At 45.3% G+C, this 23,829-nt stretch overlaps 1 protein-coding gene and 1 long non-coding RNA gene across 3 annotated transcripts in view; one reads left to right on the forward strand and one right to left on the reverse strand.

Annotated features, from left to right (window-relative positions):
• The window catches only part of LOC308352240, a 200,727-nt gene that overhangs the window by 15,887 nt on the left and 161,011 nt on the right, over positions 1-23,829 (forward strand). The gene's annotated exons all lie outside the window — the stretch shown is intronic.
• Positions 773-21,935, reverse strand: LOC308352238 (TRPM8 channel-associated factor 2-like; the record flags this gene model as incomplete). Its single annotated transcript, XM_080818340.1, has 7 exons — positions 773-3,541; positions 5,167-5,504; positions 6,365-6,604; positions 6,921-7,134; positions 8,200-8,297; positions 8,589-9,565; positions 21,313-21,935. The coding sequence occupies 7 exons, from the start codon at positions 21,933-21,935 to the stop codon at positions 3,293-3,295; spliced, it is 2,739 nt and encodes a 912-aa protein (XP_080674466.1). The 3' UTR covers positions 773-3,292.

Below are 23,829 nucleotides of genomic sequence, written 5' to 3' on the forward strand. Positions count from 1 at the left end.
CACTAGAGCTTCAATGGTTTTGAAATTAACTGTCCATTCTTCTAATAAGGTATGGCTATGTAGTGCTGAGGGGAGAGGTAGGCAGAGTCCTTCTTATTGCCTTTAAAACTGTAAGGCAGCCATTACCACTTCCCTAAATTACCCCAGGGTGATGTCTTTCCTTTGGAATTTATCTAGTTTTCTAGGAATGTTGGTATTTCAGATATTGGATCTAATAGCCTATAAGAGCAATTGCGGTTCCTTGCCCCACACTCTGAGACGTGAAGATGGAAGCTGGGGTATCCTTAAGAATGAACAAAGGACACTTGGATACAAGTCCTGTGTTTAAGACAAGCTTCTAGGACTGCACCGAGCTGTGCCTTTGAAGCATCGGATCTTAAAATGCTCCAGACTAGGCAGGGCAGGGGTTGTGGTATTAAAGGGTGTGTACCTTGGATGAATGACCCTTATCATTAAGTAATTTCTTCTTGAGTGACTGACAATACCATGTTGGGTTTTTAGCAGTTTGAATCTGGTTGGCCATTTGGGCCAGTAGCCATATACACGTAAGATTCATGCAAGTAGAGTTGAGGTTGCAGCAGATTCAGTAAGCCTGTGTAGCGCGTTGGCGGAAAGTGTGGGCTCTGGAGTCCCAGGGAACAGGGTTGGCTTCACCACTTAGCTTTGTATCTGTGCTTCCTTCTCTGCAAAGGGGAGACAGTAATAGGACTTATTCTGTAGGACTGCTGTGAGCATAAATAAATAAATAAAAGCACTTATAACAGTTCCTGGTAAAGAGCATTTATTTTTTTAAAGTAATTAATTATTAATTTTTTTTGACAAACAGCGTTTATTGATGATTCACTGTGGCTACATTCACATCCTTGTGAGCAAATATACTCTGGAGTACAGAATGCCCTGAGATTGTCACAGTGACAAGTAACTGTGAACTTAGAAACAAGCAGCAGAACCACTTGTAAGAAGGGGAAGGCTCCAGTTTCCACTACAGAGAGTGTGGGGAGGAGTCAGGTTTTTGTCTTTGTTTCTTAGGCAACCTCCTAAACCCAGATTTATCCATCCTTGCACCCTCCTTAACATCCTGGTTAAGAACTCCAGTTCTGAAGTTGAATTTCCTGGGCTCAAATCCTTCCTCTGCCTATAGGGAGGCTCATCATATGCTGAGACAACCCGCAAAATCAGGTACCAGTATCTTTGGAGGTTGAACTTGATATTTAATAAAAATTCCATAGTTAACATGAGATAAATCAGAAGTTTGGTGAGCTTCCATTTTCTAGGTGAATTTTTGTTTAAATTCTGAGTCTTCATGGAGGATTTTTCTCATTGCCGGGGTTTTCACTCAAGCCCTGACTCTTCCTCTTACTCGCTTCGTTACTTCCGAAGTTATTTACTTTCCCTTAACATCTGTCTCCTCAACTATGGCGTGGGATAATAATAGTACCTACTTCCAAGGCCTGTTGTGAGGATTCCATGGGATAACGCATAGAAAACACCCCACACAATGCCTGGGACAGACTGACTGTCACTGTGTGCTCCGTGTCATCACTGTTCTTTCCATTCACGCGTTTATTGAGCGCCTTTCATGTAAAAAGCCCTTGGCAAAGGATAAAGGTGGAATAAAAGGAAATTATCCTAGAACCAGGAGGAGGAGGAAGGGATTCAGAAAGACATTCAGTAAATCACTTCTCCTTCCGAGGAGCTATTCTGCTCTGAATGCAGCTCATGGAATGATAGTCAACAGAACAAAAATGTGGTTTAAAAGCAAGCTAGAGAGAAATGGTCACACCCCATGGTTAATCCTGGAGACAGAGCTCTAATGAGAACTCCACTTAGGCAAAGAGTTGGGATGGGTTGGAATCGATAATGTGAACGCACAGGGAGGCGGCATGGTGAGTTAATTTGGTCTGCTGCACCCAGAATAATCCTGGTCCCGAGTAAGGCCTGTCGTGCAGGCAGACTTCTCACCTCGGCTGCTGTTAACACCGGACACTGCCTTGATTCTGTGGTGACCAGAGGGGGGTCAGTCGCCTCTTCTGTGCAAAGAACAAACACGCTGGTAGACTTGATAGGCTTTGCTACTGTGATGTTTTCTTTTGGTTGAAACAAAAGTATTAGAAGATGGAACTAACCAAGATGAAGAGGCTTTGTGACATCCAGTCTGAGTTTATAGCATCTCTCTCTTTTTTAAGATTTCATTTATTTGAGAGAGAGAGAAAGGCCGAGTGAGCAGGGGGAGCAGCAGAGTAAGAGGGAGAAGCAGGCTCCGTGCTGAGCGTGGAGCCCGATGCGGGGCTTGATCTCTCGACCCTGAGATCACAACCTAAGTCGAAATCAAGAGTTAGACCCTTACCCAACTGAGCCACCCAGGTATTCTTCATACCATCTCTTTTGAGTTTACACAATTATTTGGGTTAGGTCTCACCTAAGAATCCTTCCAGAGTGGGAGAAGGGACATAAGACAGGCTGGGATCCAGTAACGATCATGCCTGGAAGAACACTGATAATGCATTAAAACTCTTACACAGACATAGAGTGCGTGCCCAGTTCCAGGGGGCCAGCTCTGAAATGGGATCCAGTTTGCAGGCTGTCCACACAGACAGGCCACCACGGGCCCTGGCAAAAGCTAAAGAATACCCTTGCATGTGTTTGCATATTGCAGTGGACGAACTCGTTTACCGTTATCCAACAGCAGACTTTTATCCCCTTCTCATGTCATGCATGAGAACAGAAGCACAGAGACTTTAAGAGATTTTCCATAGAACCAAAGCCAAGTTCAGGGCTCTCTATACCAGCCTGTCTCTCTAGCATAAGAAGTGAACAGCCATGTTTAGGGCTGGCAGGGGTGAGATCACATTATTATGTAAAGCCATAGTCTTTAGAACTCTTGGTCAGGGTTTATGGGGGTGACTTGGTCAGTTAAGCATCTACTTTTGGCTCAGGTCATGATCTGATGCCCTGCTGAGTGGTGGGGGGAGTCAGCTTCTCTCTCTCCTTCTGCCCTTCCCCTGCTCTTGCTTACTGTTTTGTGCTCTCTCTCTCTCTCTTTTTAATAAATAAAATCTTTAAAAAAACCCAAAATACTATTGGTCAAAAGTCAGAGCCGAGAGCCCGTGGGACCTTAAGATGCACAGATATAAGATCCTCTGCTGGAGGATTAGGATGCTGAAACAAGTCAGTGAGAGCAGAAGTATAAACCAGGGAACAGTAACAAGGGCATTTCCTGAGAATGTTGGTGTCATTTGTCTTATGACTTAACTGCCTCTCCCCCCACCACCTTGCTGCACATTGTTTCCTCCTAACGATGCATGTACGCCCGCATGGGGTTTTCCTGCCACTCGGGCAGACGGGCCAGGCTGGTCGCCACTTCCTTCTGGACAGGCCACCCCCAGGCCTCAAAGAATGGAGCCAGGTTCTTCTGCACCTTTTCCGAGAACTTCTGCACCCACAGATTCATCTTGCCAGTGTTGTCTTTGGGGATGCCAGAGAGTGTCTGGTACTCAGCAAAGAGCTGGGTGAATGGCTCCCACCCAAAGGCCTCCTGGAGCTGAGAAGAGAAAGAAGGGACAGGATGAGGAGCCAGTTTGTGGAAGTTCCTGCAACACGCACTTCCAGTGTATTTCAGTCATAGTGATTCTTTCCCCTTGATCACTCACGAGCTTCCCTCCTATGATGTGCCCCTGTGTCTCCACTCTGCCCCTGCACATCAAGACAATCCCATTGGCTCATTCCATCCATCTCTTGACCACAGAACCTGTATGCCTTGAATTTTTTAGGGGACATCACAGGCAAGCAAATATCTGAAAAGACATAAATGCTCAGCAAATGACAGTTATTATAATTATCTCTAACTTAAAAAATTATATTCCCAGGCCCCAAGTGTTTTTCTAGGCATCAGATGGGTCTGAGCCTGATTGAGATGGGAAACCCTGATATCTCACATGTTTGGTCTTTGGGACCCTCAAGGCTGGGAACGTCCAACACATTTCAGACAGAATAAAATTGATGTTTTTATACAGCCACCTCAGATCTGTAATGATTTTCAAGGCTACTATTTTGTTCTGTGGAACACTCCCTTTGGGGCAAAAGCAGGAAGAAGCAGGCACACTAGAAGGGGCTCAAAAGGAGAGTCTCATGTTCATGGAGGGATAGCCCACCAGAAAGCGACAAGCAGGAGGCCCTTGTCAGCTACGATAATAGAGGTGCAGAATGAGCAGGGATCCTGGGTGTCTGACCAGTTGCCTTTTTGTGGAGGAGAATTCTGACTCTGGGGTGTAAATCCTAAGGACAGATGACATCTGGGGAACAGGTTTGACAAATCAGTTATGTTAACGTTCAGAGCAGTTTGTTGGAGGAACAGGGCTTTGTGCATATTTCACAGGAAGCCCACCTGCCTCAGGACTTCAGTGTTCTTCAGTTGGATTGGTTGGTTATTCATTTATTCATTCTAAAAACATTTTCAGGTTCAAATGGGGTGACTGAAGTCAGAAAACCCTGACAACAGTTATCTCCTAAAAAGCTTCCTGTAATGCAGTTGTCACAGAGACACACCACTGTTATTATGAAGGGATGGATGGTTGCAACACTCGATCCACAGAACTGAGGTGAAGAGAAACAGCCCCACAAAACAACACCCACTTCTGAAGCACTTATTAGGCGACCATGGTCAAGACTGGTGATTGAAAGCGCTGTGCTCCAGCCTAAGGAATGACTAACTCAGAACTTCTATTATGACTCGTAGACTAGTAGGCTGTATTTTCTCCACTTGTTTTCTAAATACTTTTCATTTCCTCTTAGTTAATATCACAGAGTACAGGAGGCCAGTAGGACAGGTGTTATTTCCTCAAACTTAGAGGAGTCCCACTGTCCAGGTCTTCTGTGCCCAGGCTGGAGGGGGTGGCAAAGGGGGTCCAGGATGCTACACAATGGAGGTCTCTGCTGACCCTCACCTCCCTGCCTTTTTTTTTTTTTTTAAGATTTTATTTATTTATTTGACAGAGAGAGATCACAAGTAGGCAGAGTGAGAGGGGTGGAAGTAGGCTTGCCACTGAGCAGAGATCCCGATGTGGGGCTCGATCCCAGGACCCTGGGATCATGACCTGAGCTGAAGGCAGAGGCTTTAACCCACTGAACCACCCAAGCACCCCATATCCCAGCCTTTCTGCTCCGTACCTGTAGGTATGTTTCCAGAGCTGTCCACACATTCCAGTCATTCAGGGGGGCTCCCTTTCCCAGATGTGTTTTGATTCTCTTCTCTCGTTCTGGAGGGCTCAGAGCAGGGTGGGCCTTAGACCTGGGGATGTCCAGGACCGTTTCATGCACATAGACAGACCAGAGGTTGCAGGTGGCCTCAGTGGTGTGTGGTGGGAACTCCCACACCTGTCGCTGCTGATTGTGACCCAGCTCATGGATGGGTCCCCACAGACCATTGCTCCTAATGCTGGTCTCATTGATGAGCTCTTGCACTGACTCCAAGTGGCACATGATGGGGTATCCTGAGTGCATCCAGCCTGGAAATGTAGAAGGAAGAGATGAGGCATGATGAAAGTGGGGAGCACCCAAACTATCTCCCTTCGTGCCTCTCCGCTGAATAACTTTTCCTCAGCATCCTGGTTGCCACCAGTAATGCCAGAGTCTCCATGCTGGTTGGAAAGTAGCTGGCTTGCTCTGCTTGGTTAGAAACTCAATGGTCCCAGCCCCTTCCTAGCCTTTCATGTCAGGGTTATGCCCTCCCTGCTCTGGCTCTGAAGAAGATGAATACACATTACATAGCAATGCTCAGTACATTCAGGGCTTCATTTTGTGTGTGTTTCCTCTCATGTGAGTCTGTGACACTATGTCCTGTGTCTGGACTTGAGATCCCTTAGGCTAGAGCAATGTCAGTTTTTCTTCTGTCGTGTAAGCCACTGTTGTACAGATTTATGCTCTTGAGCACAGATAATCTTTTTAAGAAGAAAACTGAAGTCTATAGGAATGTTCTCTGTGTTAGAACCACATTTCCTTATTTTTCTCTCATGTAAACCAGTCAATACTTAACATAAACTTCTTTCCTTACTCTTTCCTTCTATTGAAAGCTCTGACTTCCATTTGAAGGAATATTTCTGTTTCTCCTTGAAACAAGGAAGAGATGGCTCACTGCTATCTGTGAACTCCTAGTAGCACTATTTTGATATCATTCTACCATCCTGTGAAATCTTACCTTGTAGATATAAATGATTCACCTTTTCATATGGGAACATCTTTTGCACCCCCATCAAGGTCTACGTCTGTTACGTCTTTTTCCTTTACTGGTAAGATTATGCCTTTCACGTATGGGGCATTAAAAAAGAGAAAAGAATGAATAAATGGTCCGCTGACTAGGAGCACCCACCAGCTGAGATCTGCACATCAGCCACAATCCTCTCGGGACAGCAGAAGGGGAAAGGCCGGGCTGCTAGCTGGGCTATAGCGTGCATCATCTCATCCCAGAGGCGGAGTACAGGCTCGGGGTCCTCCAGGTCTCGCAGGTTTGCTGTCGGCACCGTCAAGATGATATTGTCTGTTGCCAGCTCTCCCCAGGGAGCCTGACTCTCCTGGATACATTTTTTCCACTCCTCCAGAGATGTCTTACCTGGGAATAAATATTGTAGGCTTATCTCGCTTTTCCCCAACTTACCTTCAACTCCAGGAGGAGGAAGCTGAAATAATGAACTATTAACATGTGGGTCTACATGCTATGAAGTGAAGGACAGGCCTGCAGACCTCCCCTCAGTTCTGCCCCAAATCTCCATGGACATGGTATTCCACAGCTCCTGCCTCTGCTTACATCTTGAACAGTTCTTCCCCTTCTGTCTGCCAGCCCCTACCCTACCCTTCCTTAGCAACCGGCCCGTAACTATGGTGGCATCCCCAGTGCATCCTCTTCCCTCAGCATTCAGTCCACTCACCCAGCTTGTAGTAAGGGGCAGGCACAACCCTCTCGATGGTGACAGATACAGGGCCCAGTTTGCTGCCCTTTGGCACGATGACATAGACAAGGCCACCCCAGAGGCAGGAGACAGATTGTATGCTCCTGTCCAAACAGCACTGATGAGTCACCACAGGGGCTCGAGACAGCTTGCTGGCCTTGGTCAAGTTATCTGTGTGGCAGCCAATCTGTACCTGGGGAGGAGAGTCCACCATGTGTAGGAGGAACTAGGTCCCTATGATGTATGTGTGGGGGCGGGGGTTCGTGTGTGGGGTGCTGTGTGAGGAGGGCGGGCTGTGTGCGTAGGGTTGGTGGCTGTGTTGTGCTGGGTGAATGGCAGGTACTAGAAGAACACCAGCTCCCTTCCTCGATGAGCTATGCATGGAAACCTATGAAATTTTAGTACTCCGATAGTCATCGGGACTGAAAAGTATATGGAACCAGGGATTTAAATGGCTCCGCAAAGAATTGTCAACAGACAGACCAGATAGGATAACCCTGAGGCTGTTACTGACTAGGGCCCCACAAAGCCCCTGTACTGGGTGGAATCCAGGCTCTTGTGGCAGGGCCGATGCCAGTGTGCTGATTCCAAAGGCAGGATGAGCCAGAGGGGATCCTCGTCACCATTTGTGCACAGACAGGAGACCACCCATCCAGAGGCGGCAGGATCTGGCCTTAGTTGGGGGGACTGATTCCTGCTTCTGCCTTTGTCGAGGGCTCCCCTTCCTGGTCAGATGGGTTGAGGGCTGTTTTGTCTGGAGTCCTGAGGTTGCTTTTCTTAGGTTTAATGTAAGCGAGCTCCGGACAGGCGGCTGAGACGGAAGGTGCCCTGTAATAGGAAGTGACCCTCAGAGCTAAGGCAGGACAATTTTAATGTTGCCTCTAGAGCCTATCTTTGTGACCAAATGAAGCACACTCCTCAGGTGTGAAGGTAGTGACGTACAAGGCAGAAAGGCCACGTGCTGGTGGCCAAGCCGGTGATGTCCTGAGGCTGTGACAGGTGCTCCTGGCCCTCCTCAGATCACCACGGGGAGGTATCATCACCACACATGGAAATCGAAGGGCTTAGGTTTGAGTACCTAAATTCACTCTGGCATTCAGTCCCTTCTTTAGGCTCCCGGAAATTGCGCTGCTTTGTCTATGAAATCTGAAATGGGCAGAATAGTCCCTTCCCGGCCTCCTGGTAGCACTGCTGAGGGCCGAGGAAAAGGAAGTGGCTGTGTGGTTTGGGGTGTCAGCAGTGGGGGTTCTGGCCTTACCTTCAGGCCGGCGGAGGCTGCAGCTTCAGACAGTGAGACTTCTGCATTCTCTCCATGTGGCAGGTAGAGCCCCGTGCTCACCCAGGCATCACAGTGGCCTGCCAAAAGCCACAGGAAAGGCTGAGTTCTTTACTCACCTGCCTCTGCTGCTCCTGGAGCCTCAGAGCCCCTCTTGGAGGCACAGCCCCTGCCCTGCCTACCTCAGCTCATCCACGCTTTGGGCATGCGTCCCTCCAAAACCCTCAGCAGAACCTCAGCCCTGTCTTCCCCAAAGTACACCATAGACAATGAAGTTGGCCCACCGGAGCTTCAGTACCTGCGATGTCCTGTGAGCCCGGGAACCCCACCTTCCCCCAGGTTCTGCTCTGGATGCACTCCCCACTCTGTACCTGGGTTGTTCCCATCGATCTCCACAGTGATGGGGTGTCCTGAGCTGCAGGTGCAGGTTCCAAGTTCCTGCACCAGCTGGGAGCAGTCAGTCCCAGAGCGTGCCAGCTCCGTGGCCAGGCAGAGCACTGCAGCCTCAAAGGAGTCGCCAGCCACAGGGTGCTCCCGGCTTACAGCTGGGAGGCCCGACAGATGTAGCATCTTCTTTATGAATCGGTGCAAGGATATGTAAGCAGGGACTCCCTTTGCTGGGATCTGTAGGAAGGCTGCAGCATCTGCTCCCAGCTTTGCCAGCCATTGCTTTTCCAAGTTCCTAGCCCCATGGCTCAGTGCAGCGTGGAATTGAGACAGCACCTTGCGGAAGTGGTAGCTCTGCATCTCAGGAGTGGGGACAGGGAAACAGCCTGCATGGAGAGTCTGAGCTAGGATACTGAGGCCAAAGCAGTTGAGGATGATGTTACCGGGGAAATGGGCCAAAGCAGAGCGGCCTGGATTCTGGCTGGCCCACCACCAGGCCTGGCCCCCGATCAGCAAGCCCCCACCCTCGGCCACAAACTCCTGCAGCTGCTTAGCCTCCTTGTCACTGTAAGCCGTGCAGCAGTAGACACGCAAGTCCTGCGTCAGATGGGGCTGCAGACTGCACTCCAGGCCATGCTCTGACAGGAGGGTACACAGGTTTTTTAGACGCGTGTTTACCCCAAATTTACCAGTCTTGCCTCTGGCCAGCCAGCGCACAGCATTGAGCAGAAAGGGCCCCAGCTTGGGATAACAGAGGATGGCCTCATGGGCAGCCAGGACCACCCGGCCCCGGCCGTAGCGGGCAGCTGCCAGGAAGCAGCCGAGTGAGGCATCTAACCCCAGAGGGAAGGCGAGAGCCCCGTGAACCAGCAGCTGGGAGGGGACTCCCCCCGTCTTGATGTCCAATTCTGAGATCCCTTCCAGGAGCTGCTGCTGATCCTGCCTGAGATCCTCCCCACATCTGCAAAGTGACAGGGGACAGAGGGGCTACAGTCAAGTCAGAGAAGCACTGAAACAAGCTCACTGCATGGGGAAATCTGTGTGGGGGTGCAGAGATGACCTTGTTCATACCCATCTCCTCGTTCTCACTAATAACTGCCAGGGTTGGAGTATGTAACGTCATTTACTTTATTGAGTCTAAGGCAGATTTTTTCACCTTTTAACAACTAACTGATGGCATACCCTTTTCTAATTGACAGTGTTTGTTCTTACTTTGTGACACATAAGATAACGGTGCTTCTTATAACTGACGTGGTCACAGACTTGATGGGGTACTGAGGAGTGTGGTAGTGGCCTTACGTGCAAATCTTAAAAATCCACGTTCTCCAAGTCATCCCTTCCAGGCATTCTTCCATGCTAGTCAACTGAGTGGTAAATATTCTGGCTTGACTTTTATGTCTTTTCAAGTAATTACACATAAAAACAAGTTAGGAAAAAATAGTCCATTCTTAGAGAAAGTAGTTCTACTTCTACATTTCTCAGAGCTAATTTTTTGCCACAAAAAAAAAAAAAGCTGTGAAAACATCAAAGTGCTAGCTCTGAGCTAGAAACACAAGTAGATTATTTAATACTGCACTGAAAAATTTGTGGAAACACACACTCTTTTAAAATTATCACTTATATCTGATGAGAATATTTACCACTTTTATTGAGAAATGGCCTAAGTGTAATTCAGAAAAAGTTGTATTTCAGGATTTTTTAAAAAGATGTTCATTATGAGAGATAGAGCAGGGGGGATGGGTAGAAGGAGAGGGAAAGTAGACTCTGTGCAGAGCAGGGAGCCTGATAAGGGACTTGATTCAAGGACCTGGGATCATGACCTGGGCCAAAGGCAGATGCTTAACCAACTGAGCCACCCAGACACCCATCAAGATTTTTTTAAAAACTAATTTGTAGATACCTTAAATGTCAAACAATGGGAGATTGGTTAAATAAGTTACAGGTTAACTACAAATGGCATGCCATATGGTAAATCAATTAACTATTAGATAATATTGGAAAATCCTTAATGGAAAAATTTAAAAATCAGATTCCAAGATACTGTACCCTAAATAAGCCAAATTTTGTGAAATAAACCATCAAAAACAAAACCTAAAACAAATAGAAAACACAAAACCAGACACAGAAGCAGAATCTAAGAATATTTATCAAAATGTCTTCAATGACCATCTTGTCTAGTGGGATTATACCCAATTTTAATTAGCTTTGTAAAACTTTATTGTCTCATAATACAAATCAAATGTTTTTAAAAAATAGTTTATTTAAGTAGCAAAACATTATTGAAAAAAGTACCTCTTATACAGTTTCTCCTTAATTTCCCTTCAGCATAAAACAGGAGCAAATAAAAAATTGGCATCAATCATATCATGGCTTGCTGTTTATCAGTGAAAAACAACAGGTAGATGCATATAAATTAATGTGGACAGGTGTCCAGAACATTCTGCTGAGCAAAAAGAATCCTAAAATAGCAGAACTTGGCGATGCAGTTTATATAAGACAAAAATAAAGTCAATATATGTTAGTGTAAATGTCAAAAAACTCAGGGTAAAACCACAGTAAACTCTTGGGTTAAGGGATAGAGAGAGCTGTTATTGAAAGTGATGGTCAAAAGAACTTTAGCCTCATTGGTATTTTTTCTTTTTTCAAATAAGGAGAATGTACAAATGTAATTTCTCAGGTAATTAAAAATTAAGTTTAAGGTGTTAAGGTAACTGCTAGAAAAATAGAAATGAAATATATAATCTCAAATGTGTTGGGGGAATTTAAGGAATAGAGAAAACTTAGTCAAGAAGGAAACAAAGAGAACATAAAAATAAAAAGAAAGAAGGCAAGAGTAAGAGATACACTGTAGTTATCACTATATATGAATGGATTAAATTTCTATATAAAAAGACAGAGGCACCTGCATTAGGCTAAGATCATCTAGGTATAAGCTGCTTGTAAAGACAAACTTGAAACTGACACAGAAGGACTGAAAATGAGGTAATCTACATATCAACAAAACTGTATCTGAAAAACACAGCATAAAGAATGCAGAAGTGCCAGTATTAATATGAGATGCAACTGAATTAGAGGAGGAAAGAATTAAGGTACAAAAAGATGAATAATTTCCATGGGTAAAAGTTATACCTTACAAAAGATAAAACTTTCATCAGTTTTTAGGGTCCTAAAAACAAAGTGCTGAAAGCAAAAACCACAAAAAAGCAAATTAAAATTTGATGAACTCATAATTGTGTTTGGGAAGGTAACGGCTCTCTAGTTTCCAGTGGGTCAGTTACATTAAAAAAAAAAAAAAGAGGATAGAGATGAATTGAGCAGAATGAAAAACACACTTGATTAGAACAGAGGATAAAGGGCAATATTCTCCTAGACTGAGGACAAGAGAAAGCCTAGAATGCTGTATTTCACTAATTTGTGGCATAAATATACAGAAAAAGCAGACTTTCTCAAGTAGGATACGTTAAATAAAATAGTAATTTTCAGCTCACACACATGCACCAAAGAGCAGATTAGATGATCTGTGTCAAGCTTCTCAGAGTGGTAGCTACCTCAGTCCTGAGGTGTGAGAATGGGGACAGTAGTGTAGGAGGGAAGACAATTTCTCTGTGGTCTGTATGTTTTCACTGTAAGCTTGCATTCCTTTAGAAATATTTTTGTGAAAAGATGGGGTGTTTCCCAAAAGAAAAATGAAGGAAGGAAGTGCAAGCATAGTAGAACATAGTAGATGAGACACCAGGTAATTCTTAGCAGATTGATAATGTTATAAGGGCAATATTAATGATCTTAGGTATCTATCTACCAATATTTAAAATCTTGTATATGATCTATTTACAATATTGAAGTCTGAAAAATAAAGTAGCTATTACTTAATGAGGCTTAATATATGCTAGGTTTTTACACATATGGATTATCTCTTTTAATCATGATAAACCTGAAATATATTATTCTTGCATTACAAATGAGGCTTAGAAAAGTTGGGCAGCTTGCTCCATGGTTCTTAGCTAATACCTGGTGGGAACAAGAAGCAAATCCAGGGTGGTTTGCCTCTAAAGCCGTTGTCCACACAGCAGAAACGCTCCTTTAATTATTGAGTTTTTGGATTAAGCCCACAAGTGGGTATATGGCAGGCAACACATATAGGTTGTACAAAGGAGGCTTTAAATAGATGTGAAGGTTGGGGTGCCTGGGTGGCTCAGTAGGTTGAGTGTCTGGCTATTGATTTTAATTCAAGTCATGATCTCAGGGCCCTGGGATCAAGTCCCACATTGGGCTCCAGGCTGAGCAGGGAGTCTGCGTGGCATTCTTTCCTTCTGCTCCACCCCCCTTTCTCTCTCTCAAATAAATAAAACCTATAAATAAATAAACGAATGAATGAATAATAGATAGATATATAGATGTGAAGGTGCAAACAATACAGTATTTATGAAAAAGGAAACACTGTTTTCTCAGAGCTCACAGCACAGGTGGCACTGAGGAATAAAGGAAGTGAGAGGTGCTGGTGCTCAGGAAAGACAACAGATTGATGCAGGAAAGACGTTAGGGTTAGAAGCTGACGGCTTCTCAAGAATTCTTGAGATGTCTTTGGAGCAAAAAGATGGTTTTATTAAAGCATGGGGACAGGACCTGTGGGTACAAAGCTGCACTGGGGTTGTGAGAAGCAACTGATAATTACTTGGAGTTGCAGGAGGTAAGGGAAAAGGGAGGTTTTCAAAAGAAATCTCATAAGCTCAAGAGGACCTACAAGATACTGGAGGCCTTGCCATTGTCAAGTTAAGGTTATTTTTCCCTCTAGTCGAGTATTAACATTAAGACCACCGGGAGTTTCCTTCTGGAAGTTGGGATATTGGTAAGAATGCTTTTTTCCTTGAAAATCACTAAGACATTTGTAAACTGAGATCTCTGTTAGTTAACCATTTGTTTTTCCCTTTCCTTAGTTTTAGGGCAGGCAGGAGTGCCTGAGGAATGTCACATAGATCACCCCTGGAAGTGGGGAGGGGGTTTGTAGGGTATGAACTTGTGATTTGTCCTCAGCTTGCCTTTGGCTCCCTCATTATAGATCACAGCTGAACAAGCAGGTGATAGAGGGAATGGCTTTGTGAATGCAGCTCAAAGAGCCCTGCCAGTCCTGACAGCAAGGACAAGAAGGCTCAATGGAAAGTGAGTCACTGTCCCCTTCACCATACCTTGGCCTCGTCTGTTCTATTCCTCGTGATGCCTAATTGGCTTTTCTTGAAGTGTTTGGTTCTTAATTTGTTTTCTTTGCTCTGAAATCCTCCCTTTTCATCTCATTCTGTTACTTATTTAACATTTATTTTTAGAAAGGTCTAAACAGAACATTCAGGGAATCTGCTTCTGCTCGCTGTGTCATGTGTTTCTTCAGGCATGACTGATTCTGTTGTCTTTCCATACTAAATTCCTTTCTCTCTTTTGCTTCCCTTTTAAATTTATTACAGTGTTCATTTATAGAGTCAGTGTATGGATTTTTTTCCCTGATTAGCGTCGGCAGATCCTTCCTATGCTTTCTAACTTACCCGGGACCCGTGTGTTTGGACGCACACCCCACATCCATCCATCTTCCCAGATAACATGGAGGTTGATATGTTTCTGCTTCCCACTTCCTTGTGGCCTGAGGGTTGTAGCATGAACTGAAGGACAGAGGTCACCTGGGCCCCCTGCTGTGCTCGCTGGGGGGCTAGTCCCTCCACTCTCTGGGGACCCGAGGTAGACCTACTCCACCCACCAGGGGTGGAGCACACCTGAGGAGTTCCAGCCACCACCGTGCGGGGAAGATGGCAGCTGCAGCATCCTTTTCGGCTTCCGCCAAATCCTGAAGTAGCTTTGCTGCTTCTGTGCTTGTGTGGAATCTCACCTAATGTGTTCATTCTTCTAGAACATGAGAAGACATTAATGATAGTTCTTGGATTTGTGGTTTCCACTTTTTTCTCGCCTCTGGGGTGGGGGTGGGGTCAGGCGATGCTGCACACCTGCCGTGTACCTGTCAGCCTCACAACTGCCACCTTCAGCTCTTTACTTAGCATTTTCCATTCGTTGGTCAGATTGGTGGAGACGGCAACTCCAGGGTCTAGCCTCACTTCACAGAACGTGGAAACTCTTTGGGACTGTGGTGAGGATCACGTGACTGAACACGAACTCTTCAAGAGCTGCGTAAGCTGCCGGCAGATGTTTACTTCTTTGTAAGCAGTTCCTAATATATTCTCCACCTTATAGGTTACGCCACATGTAAATGTATTGAGGCGTTGTTCTAGGAATGATGTTTTTGCTAGACTCTTCCGTGTCTTGTATTCTGCGTCTGAGTGCCTTTGGAACTGACTTTGCATATTAAAGCAAGTGCCGTGTCCTCCTCAGCTTTACAAGCATAGGTGTGCAGTCAGCTCTTGCCCTTGGGGACAGGACAGGGAGAGTATCTTCTGTTGGCTTTTAGAGAATGCCCCTCCCCTTGGCAGACAGAGTATTTCCTGTCTCCAGCAGGAATTTGAAGTTAGCAAACCTGCTGGGTCAGTCCAGGAGCATTTGACAAGATTTGCTGGCTGGAAAGTTCCCTAAAAACCTCTAAAGGGTTGCCAGGTGACGGAGGAACAAATCTGAGCCAAGGGCCTAGGCTTAAAGTAATCAGGCCTTCTTAGACTTCAGAGCTGACCTGGTTGACCAGCTTCAGCTCATTTTTTTGGCTGAGCTCCCCCTGGCAAAACATTCCTTAACAAGAAGTTAAGTGTGGGGTTAACACTGTATACTAGGCCACCCTTTCTTTTTTATGGTTTTGGATGTGTACTCACTTATGTATTCATTAATTTATATGGCATACAAATAATCTCTTGCTCTCTACTACGTTACACACAGCAGGCACTGAGAATAAAGCAGCAGACAGGACAGGCAAGGTCAAGGCATTCCTGCAGCTTTCTGTCCTGGCTGCTGGGCAGGCACTCACAAGGGCACAGGTGGGATATGATGTACGGATTGTGATCACTGATGTTTAGGCCATAAAAGGGGAAGAGTGACACTGGAAGGTCAGTCCTAGATTCAATAGGGTCATGGGAAAGGCTCCTCTTGAGGAGGGGGTTTGAGCTGAAACTGAATAAGGAGAATAAACTGGCTTTTGAGAGCTGAGGGAAGACCCAGAGTAGAAAGAGAAGTATGAAAACCAGGGTTTAAAAATAACTTTGCTGGGACGCTTGGGTGGCTCAGTCGATTAAGCCACTGCCTTCGGCTCAGGTCATGATCCCAGAGTCCTGGGATCGAGTCCCACACTGGGCTCCTTGCTCAGTGGGGAGCCTGCCTCTCTCTCTGCCTCTGCCTGCTTGTGCTCTCTGTCTCTCTGTCTCTGACAAATAAATAAATAAAATCTTTAAAAAAAACTAAAAATGGGGCACCTGGGTGGCTCAGTGGGTTAAAGCCTTTGCCTTCGGCTCAGGTCATGATCCTAGGGTCCTAGGATCCTGGGGTCCTGGGATTGAGCCCCGCATCGGGCTCTCTGCTCAGCAGGGAGCCTGCTTCCTCCTATCTCTCTGCCTGCCTCTCCGCCTACTTGTGATCTCTCTCTGTCAAATAAATAAATAAAAAATCTTAAAAAAAAAACAAAACTAAAAATAACTTTGCCATCAAATTGCCAATGTTATTTTTTTGAATAACTGGATTTGCAAATCTCCTGAAAGTATGTAACAGAAGAAATCTAATGTTACACTTGTGGTCTTTGAATTTTTGAATGTGTGTGGCTGATGTATCAGCTACAGCTCCTACTTGAAGTACCCAAATTAGAAAATACCTAAGTACTCAACAAAAGGACACAGTTAAACAAATGATGGCACATATACTGTGACTAGAAACTCCCATTAAAAGGATTATTGGTAAAAACAGAGAAATGGTTGGGGCACCTGGGTGGCTCAGTGGGTTAAGCCTCTGCCTTCTGCTCAGGTCATGATCCCAGGGTCCTGGGATCGAGCCCCACATCAGGCTCTCTGCTCAGCGGGGAGCCTACTTCCTCCTCTCTCTCTGCCTGCCTCTCCACCTACTTGTGATCTCTGTCAAATAAATAAATAAAAAATCTTAAAAAAATAGAGAAATGGTTTTAAACAAATACAGACTAGCAGTACACAATCACAAGTAGCAAAATTGATGTATGATGATGGAAGTTATAGAAAGGTCAAGATTGTGTTAGGGAGATAATGAGAAACAAACATATTCAGATGCTTTAATGTCATATTGTTATTTCAGTATAAGTTTTGCAAATAAGGAACTCCGATAATGTGGAAGAGTTATTTTCATACATTACCTGAATGTTCCCAGCACTTCTGTTGGTCGTTCAAGTAGAGACTAAACACTACCATAATGACCTATAGAAACTATAGTTAACACTACTATAAGCCCTGTGCCCAAAGTAGTGTCTAGAACCTCACAGGCACATAGTACGTTTTATCTATCTATCTGCCTATCGATTTTTATTTATTTTGAGAGACAGAGAGAGACAGTGTGTGTGCATGGCGGGAGGGACAGAGGGAGAGGAGGAGAGAGAATCCTAAGCAGGCTTCTTGTCCCGCAAGAGTCTGTCATGGGGCTTGATCTCATGACACTGAGATCATGACCCGAGTTGAAATCAAGAGCCCCAAAATACATTTTAGATGAATGAAAGAATGGACAGGTACTAGAAAGAGGGAAGGAAAATTGATATGTTAGGGAAATTTGCTTCTTTATCTATTTCGTTGCCAATTGAATAAAACAATACAAGATGTGAGTTCAAAGAAAGACATAGTATAATTTGAGGAAATTTCTCTATTGTTTAAGATTTTATAAAAAGGCATAAAAGTAATGTAAAAAAGTCTTCTTTGGGTTATAATTATAGATAATTTGAAGACTACAGAAATGTTTAAAGATAAAATAATAATCACCTATCACTATTAATATTTTGTTGTATTTTCTTCTAGTGTTTTTTTCTCCTTATGTATGTACACATGTTTTAATATATTTGGCATCAGTTGAGTATAGTTTTGTATCTTAATTTTGTCTATGATGAGTATTTTCTTATTCCTTATTGTAATAAGTCTTTAAGGAGCTGAAGAGAAAGAGATGCCATAGTAATTTAAGCAATGTTCCATTTACTAGACACTTAAGAGTTTTCCCAGTGTTTTACTTAACAGTGAAAATATCACTAAAAATATTTGCTACTAAGTATCCACCTCATAGCCCAACTTCTGTCCAACCCTTCCATCTTCCCTTTCCCCAGAGATGTTGATTTGGAGAGTCCCTTCCTGTAAACTTCCTGCACATTGTATTGGTCTTTGATTTGGGTTCCTGGGGAACCCAATTCTGGGGAATTTGGTAATGTTTAGCTGAGATTACATTTACAGTTCTGTTTTGACTTGCCAATTTCATTTCCAGTGATATGGCAAAAATACGAAGACATACGCACATAGGCATTTATTATAGTATAGATGTAATAGTAAGAATATTGGGAAAAAAGTAAATATTAGAAACTTGAATGTCTGTCAGTAAAAAACTAACTGGATAAACTGTGCTGCACCTGTACATTTCAGTGTAATAAAATATGTAGTGCATATCTATCGGCTATTATGAAACCATAATTTAATCTGTTTTTTAAAGATTTTATTTTTTTAATTTGAGACGGGGAAAGAGCAGAGTGAGAGAGAGAGTGAGCACGAGCTGGGGGAGGGGCAGAAGGAGAGGGAGAAGCAAACTCCTCGATGAGCAGGGAGCCCAACAAGGGGCTGGATCCCAGAATCCTGGGATCATGGCCTGAGCCAAAGGTGGATGCTCAACTGACTGAGCCACCCAGGCATCCCCAGAAAGTAAGGTTAAGTAAAAAAAGTAAGATGTAGAAAGTATGTGTAGCATACTATTATCTTTTTCAAGTGTGTGTGTGTGTGTGTGTGTGTGTACATATATAAACCAACAGTGAAGTAAAGATAATTTTTTTTAGAAAGGGAGAGAAGAAAATTATATAAAGGGAATAGGTACAGAAATTGACTTCTTAAGGTTTTACTTTAGATCCACAAAGCTGTGTTACATAACTATAAAATAATATTAATTCACAAAAGCAACTCCCGAAAGCAACAGTAAAATACCCAAATGAATCTACATGTGTATCCACTCAGTGGTATAACCACAAAGAGAAGGGCTAATCTAAATGTCGTTTAGAGGTAATCTGGATGGTAATTTGGCTTTATATACCTCATAAAAAATATCATAGGGATGAAAGGAATTGGAAATAATCTTTAACTGTGCTGGTAGTACTGTTATTTTGCAACTGTTATGTGTGTGTTGTGGCATAAAGTTAATGAGTTATTAAGGTGCTTTCTGTCAGAGCTAGGCTTTCTCATCATGGGAAAATAGGAAACAGATACATGATTGTTGAAATGAAATAAAACCTTGTAGCCCAGAAGTTGCATTTGAAGCATCAGTATGAACGGTTGATGTGTTTATCTTTAAAAAATACTTCTTAGCTCTGTCCACTCAAAAGCCCTGGAAGTAATGATCAACCCAGGATCAGTGAGCACCTCGGCCGACTTTGGCTCCTAACCACCATTTCCCACTCAAAGAAGGGCAGGCTCCTTGGAGAAATGGCTGATCTTGGGTCTGGGGCAGGAATGTGTAATGTGAGACCTAAACAAGGAAGTCCATTAGGGTTGGGTCAAAAATGTCAGGTGTTCAGGAGCCTTTTTGTGACTCGGCTCACAATGGCCAAAGGTCAGATGACCGACAAAGCTACTTCATCAGTAGCACTGATAAAAATAAATGAAACACATTTATTATGTGAGTGTTTCAATCCATGCTTTCACAATGGAGACCTCTGGAAGATTCTAGGGATCCACTCCAACCAGTGTTTTGAAAATTGGTTAAAAAGGGGAGGAGAGGGAGAATCCAGCATTTAGTCTTGCCTTCCCTACACAGACTGTACCACAGGGCAAGCTAATAGTGGAAGAAGGGAAGTTCATTTTTTGTTTAAAGATTTTATTTATTTGTCAGAGAGAAAGAGCAGAAGCAGGGGTGTGGCAGGCAGAGGGAGAAGTAGGCTCCCTGCTGAGCAAGAAGCCTGACGTGAGACTGGATCCCAGGCCTCTGGGATCATGACCTGAGCAAAGGCAGGTGCTTAGCCAACTGAGCCACCCAGGCATCCCAGGGAGGTTCATTTTTATAGAAGTATTCTAAATACTAAATGAAAAAAATGCTAGAACTTTAAACCTACCATATTATATCCACTAATGAATCAACAGATCTAGGGCTAGGCAATGATGATTAATGGCTGCTAATACCACAGTGAGAGAAATAGACATTGTATCCCATCCTATGGGTAGAAGCCTGACGGCAGGCAGGAGCCGAGTCTCTGTCTCACCCTTCAGGCTGTGTTTCTGACAATCACTATGTCTCCTTTGAGACCCCAGGTCCCAGGGAGTGTCCTAGCAAGGCACCAGTGTCCACCAGGTGACTCATCTCCTGGGCTCCAGTGACACTACCACCTTCTTCTGCAGGTGGCCCTATTGCTAAGCCTTTGGTCACCCTTCTGTCTCTCCTAAGGGTTTTCAGCCCTTGAATCACCCTTAGTTTCCTGTACTAAGTCCCTCTGCAACACCAGCTAGTCCTGACTGGGCCTGATAGATAAGCCTTCCCCGATGACCTAAATACCCTCTACTCCCTTCCCTGTTACTCTGACCACTTATCCTGCTGTGCTTTCCTTGTAGCTCCTATCAACACCTGCTAGATTTTCTATTTATTGGTTTCCTCAGTTGCCTAATTCTGCACTGGAGTATAAATGAGCAGGTAGCAGGGCTTGGACTGCTGAATGGGGCCTGGCACAGGGTAGTGCTCACACAGATAAACCAATGTTTTTTCATCTGTTTGAGAGACATGGATACGCACTCTCAGCAACCCAGGCACTAGACACGGGAGACAGAGAGGTGAATGAGGTAAGGTTTTCTGTTTGGCTGCAGGACAGAGTAGCAGTCAGAGCCCAGCCTCTTTGGGCCTCAGTGCATTTTAAGAATCCTGTTTTTGGCTTGTGGTGGTTCCAAAACAGAGTAGATAAGTACGTGTACTGAAATGGAACCTGAAGGGCACCTGGGTTGCTAAGTTAGTTGAGTGTATGATTGAGAGAACCAAGCAGATTCCATACTGAGTGCAGGGCCCAATGCCAGGCTTGATCCCACAACCCTGTGATCACGACCTGAGCTGAAACCAAGAATTGGACTCTCAACTGACTGTTCTCTCTTTCTCTTCTTTCTCTCAATCTCTCTCTTCTTATAAAGCCACTAATATCATCATAAGGACCCCACCAGTTAACCCCCCTCACTGAGCCACTTAGGCGCCCCTGAGCATCCAACTCCTGATCTCACTCAGGTCTTGGTCTCAGGGTTGTGAATTCAAGCCCTGTTTGGGCTCCACACTAGGTATGGAGCCTACTTAAAAAAAAAAAAAAAAAATGGAGGTGCTTGGGTGGCTCAGTTGGTTAAGTGTCTGCCTTCAGCTGAGGTCATGGTCTCGGGGTCCTGGGATGGAGCCCTTTGTGGGGCTCTCTGCTCTGGGGGGAGTCTCCTTCTCCCTCTCCTTTTCCCCTCTCCCTGGCTCATGCTTGAGCTCTCTCTCAAATAAATAAAATCTTTAAGAAAAAAAAAAGCTCATCCAAGAGTGAGATGGATCTATTGTTAACATGTATCGGACTCCCTGTTGGGAAATACCACTCACCTCACATGGAATGGGATCTTGGGTATCTTCTTAGAGACTTTGAACCGGTCTATGTCCCCATAGATGTCGGTGAAGTATACTCCGGCCACACTTGTCACCTCATTCCCGGGGAACCCGGACAGCACTCTGTCAGGACCATGCTGACTGGCCCAATACCAGGCTTGGCCCCCGATGAGCAAGCCGCCTCCACTTTTCACAAACTGGATCAGCTCTGCAGTCATCGTATCAATGTAGGCACTGATGCAGTAAACCCCCACGGGGGCCCCCACTTCTGGCTGAACTTGTGCCGGAACCCCAGAGGCTTGCAGGATACTTACTAGTGATGGCAGAGAGGGGTGCACTCCAGTGGGAGCCGCAGGTGAGGGACAGAGCCAGCCCACCGCATTACGAAGAAATGGAGCGAAGCCAGCATCCAGCAGGTAGCCCTCATGGGACACCACCACCAGGCGGCCTTGGCCGTAGGAGGAGGCGGCAATGAGGACCTGGCCCTTGTCATTCACCATCACTGGGAAGGCAGCCTCTCCAGTAAGAAGCAGTTCACATGGAATGGGGCCCCTGGGGACATTCCAGCTGGTCACTCCCTCCATGAGAGCCTCAAAAGCACAGGCTGGAGTTGTTGTCATGGTTCAACTAGCTGCTGTAGAGAAAATCAAAGACTCAACTTGGTCACAGCTGATGAAGGACTGAGTGGAAACACAGCAACTAAATGCATGCAAACAGAAACCATTTTCTGGGTTCCCTACTGTGCACCAACCACTGGGGTGCAGCAAGGAACACCGCAGATGAGGGCCCCAGTATCATGAGTCTAATATTTCAGAAGGGGAAGGACAATAATAGGTAGAGAAGCAGATAAATGCAGCAATGAATAACTACTATGAAAGTAAACCAGTGATGTGTTATCAAGCATCTGGAGAATTTAGATTGACAGGAAAAGCCTAGATGAGGATGTGACTGTGAAGCTGGAACTAACATTTCAACTGAGATCGGAAGTGCTATAGGAGAAAAACACACCGAGTCCAAAGAAGCACCTGGCAGGGTGGCCAGAGAGCACCAGGCAGGGCGGAGCAGAACCTGAGCGGCCCAGGGAGGGGCTGGATCCTGCAGGGCCTGGTATGAGGTAACAGCTGGTGTGCAGAAGTTGACTTAATATTGTGCTGTATCTCTGTGGACAAAAAGATCAGGCGACCTTTCAGAAACTGCATTTTGGGGAGTTGAAACACCTCCCGATTTATCATGTCTGCCCTAACCTGTATGTGGGTGGCATTCTGTGGTTTCCAGAGGTCTTTTAAAATTCAGTGTGCCTAAAATTGAGCTTATTGTTCCCTTAAAGCAGCTCCTCTTGGATAAATGACTTAAGCCTCAGTTTCCCCATTTATAAAAAGAGAATCGTACACCCCTTGGAGGATTGTTTTTGAAGATTAAGAGAATGCATAGAAAAACACCCTGTTGTGAGTACACAGTGAGTGCGTAAGAAACACATGGGTCTGCCCCTATGTTGACCTTTCTAGCTTCCCCAAGTGACAAGGGCCATGTCCTGGGTCCCCTGTCCCTTCTAGTCACCTGACTTCCAACTTCAGCAGTCGCCATGAAGGAATTTCCTGAGCGCTCAGATGCCTCCACCCTGGTGCAGGTGCACAGGGGCAGCTCTGAAGTGGTGAGGAGCTGACACCCCGGGGAAGTGGGGGGTTTGGGGGACACACGCCATGGTGGTGGAGCTCAGGTGCGTTCTGGAGTTCCTCTCAGGAGAAGCTGAGATCCAGCTGCCCGCAGTGGTAAACGGCTCAGCCATGCACGCTTCACTGCCTTTCCCTCCTCCCTGGTCTCTCCCTCCCCACCTCCTACTCTGGCATTCGGGGCCCACTTCCCAAACAAACCACCTGACTCAAGTCCCTGTAGCAGGCTTTCCTTTGGGGGAAGAAACTAAACTGAGACCCCAAAGCTCTCCTCTACCTTTGGTTCCTTCCTGCCTCTCTCTTGTTTCCATACGCAGCCAGCCGCCTACCTCACTTTGCATCGTCTGTCGCCGGGGTCTCTCAAACATCAGTGCCTTCAGCCTGTAGTCACATCTAGACTAAGTGGAGCTGGCTTTAGTGCCAGGATGGATTGTCATCCACACTCTTCCTCAAGCCACCTTACCCACCTCTCTTCGTAATAACCCTCCAATTTCATCTTCTCCCCATAAGGTAAAAGCTGAGTGCCTCACTCTGGATCCAGGGTCTGGGCTCTCCGCCGTTTTCCAGATGTTTTTCCTGCTGCATTCTCCACAAAGCTCTAGCAGGCTTGGCATCCCTGAGCATCCCCCGTATTTCCTGTACAAGGACAGCTCCTTTCCATTCCCTAACTTCCTTTCCCATCCAGCCGCTTGTTTCTCAGTAATGCTCCCAGGAAAGGGAACTCACAAAAGAGAACCAATACCCACATGGAGCATCATGGGGCTGGTGGGTGATCTCTGCTTTCTGGTGCAGCAGTGGGGAAAAGCAGTAGAAGAGGTCAGGACGCCTGAGGTCACGATCATGG

Source organism: Martes martes (genome assembly GCF_963455335.1).
Source record: "Martes martes genome assembly, chromosome: 11".
In the NCBI taxonomy this organism is placed as follows: Eukaryota; Metazoa; Chordata; class Mammalia; order Carnivora; family Mustelidae; genus Martes; species Martes martes.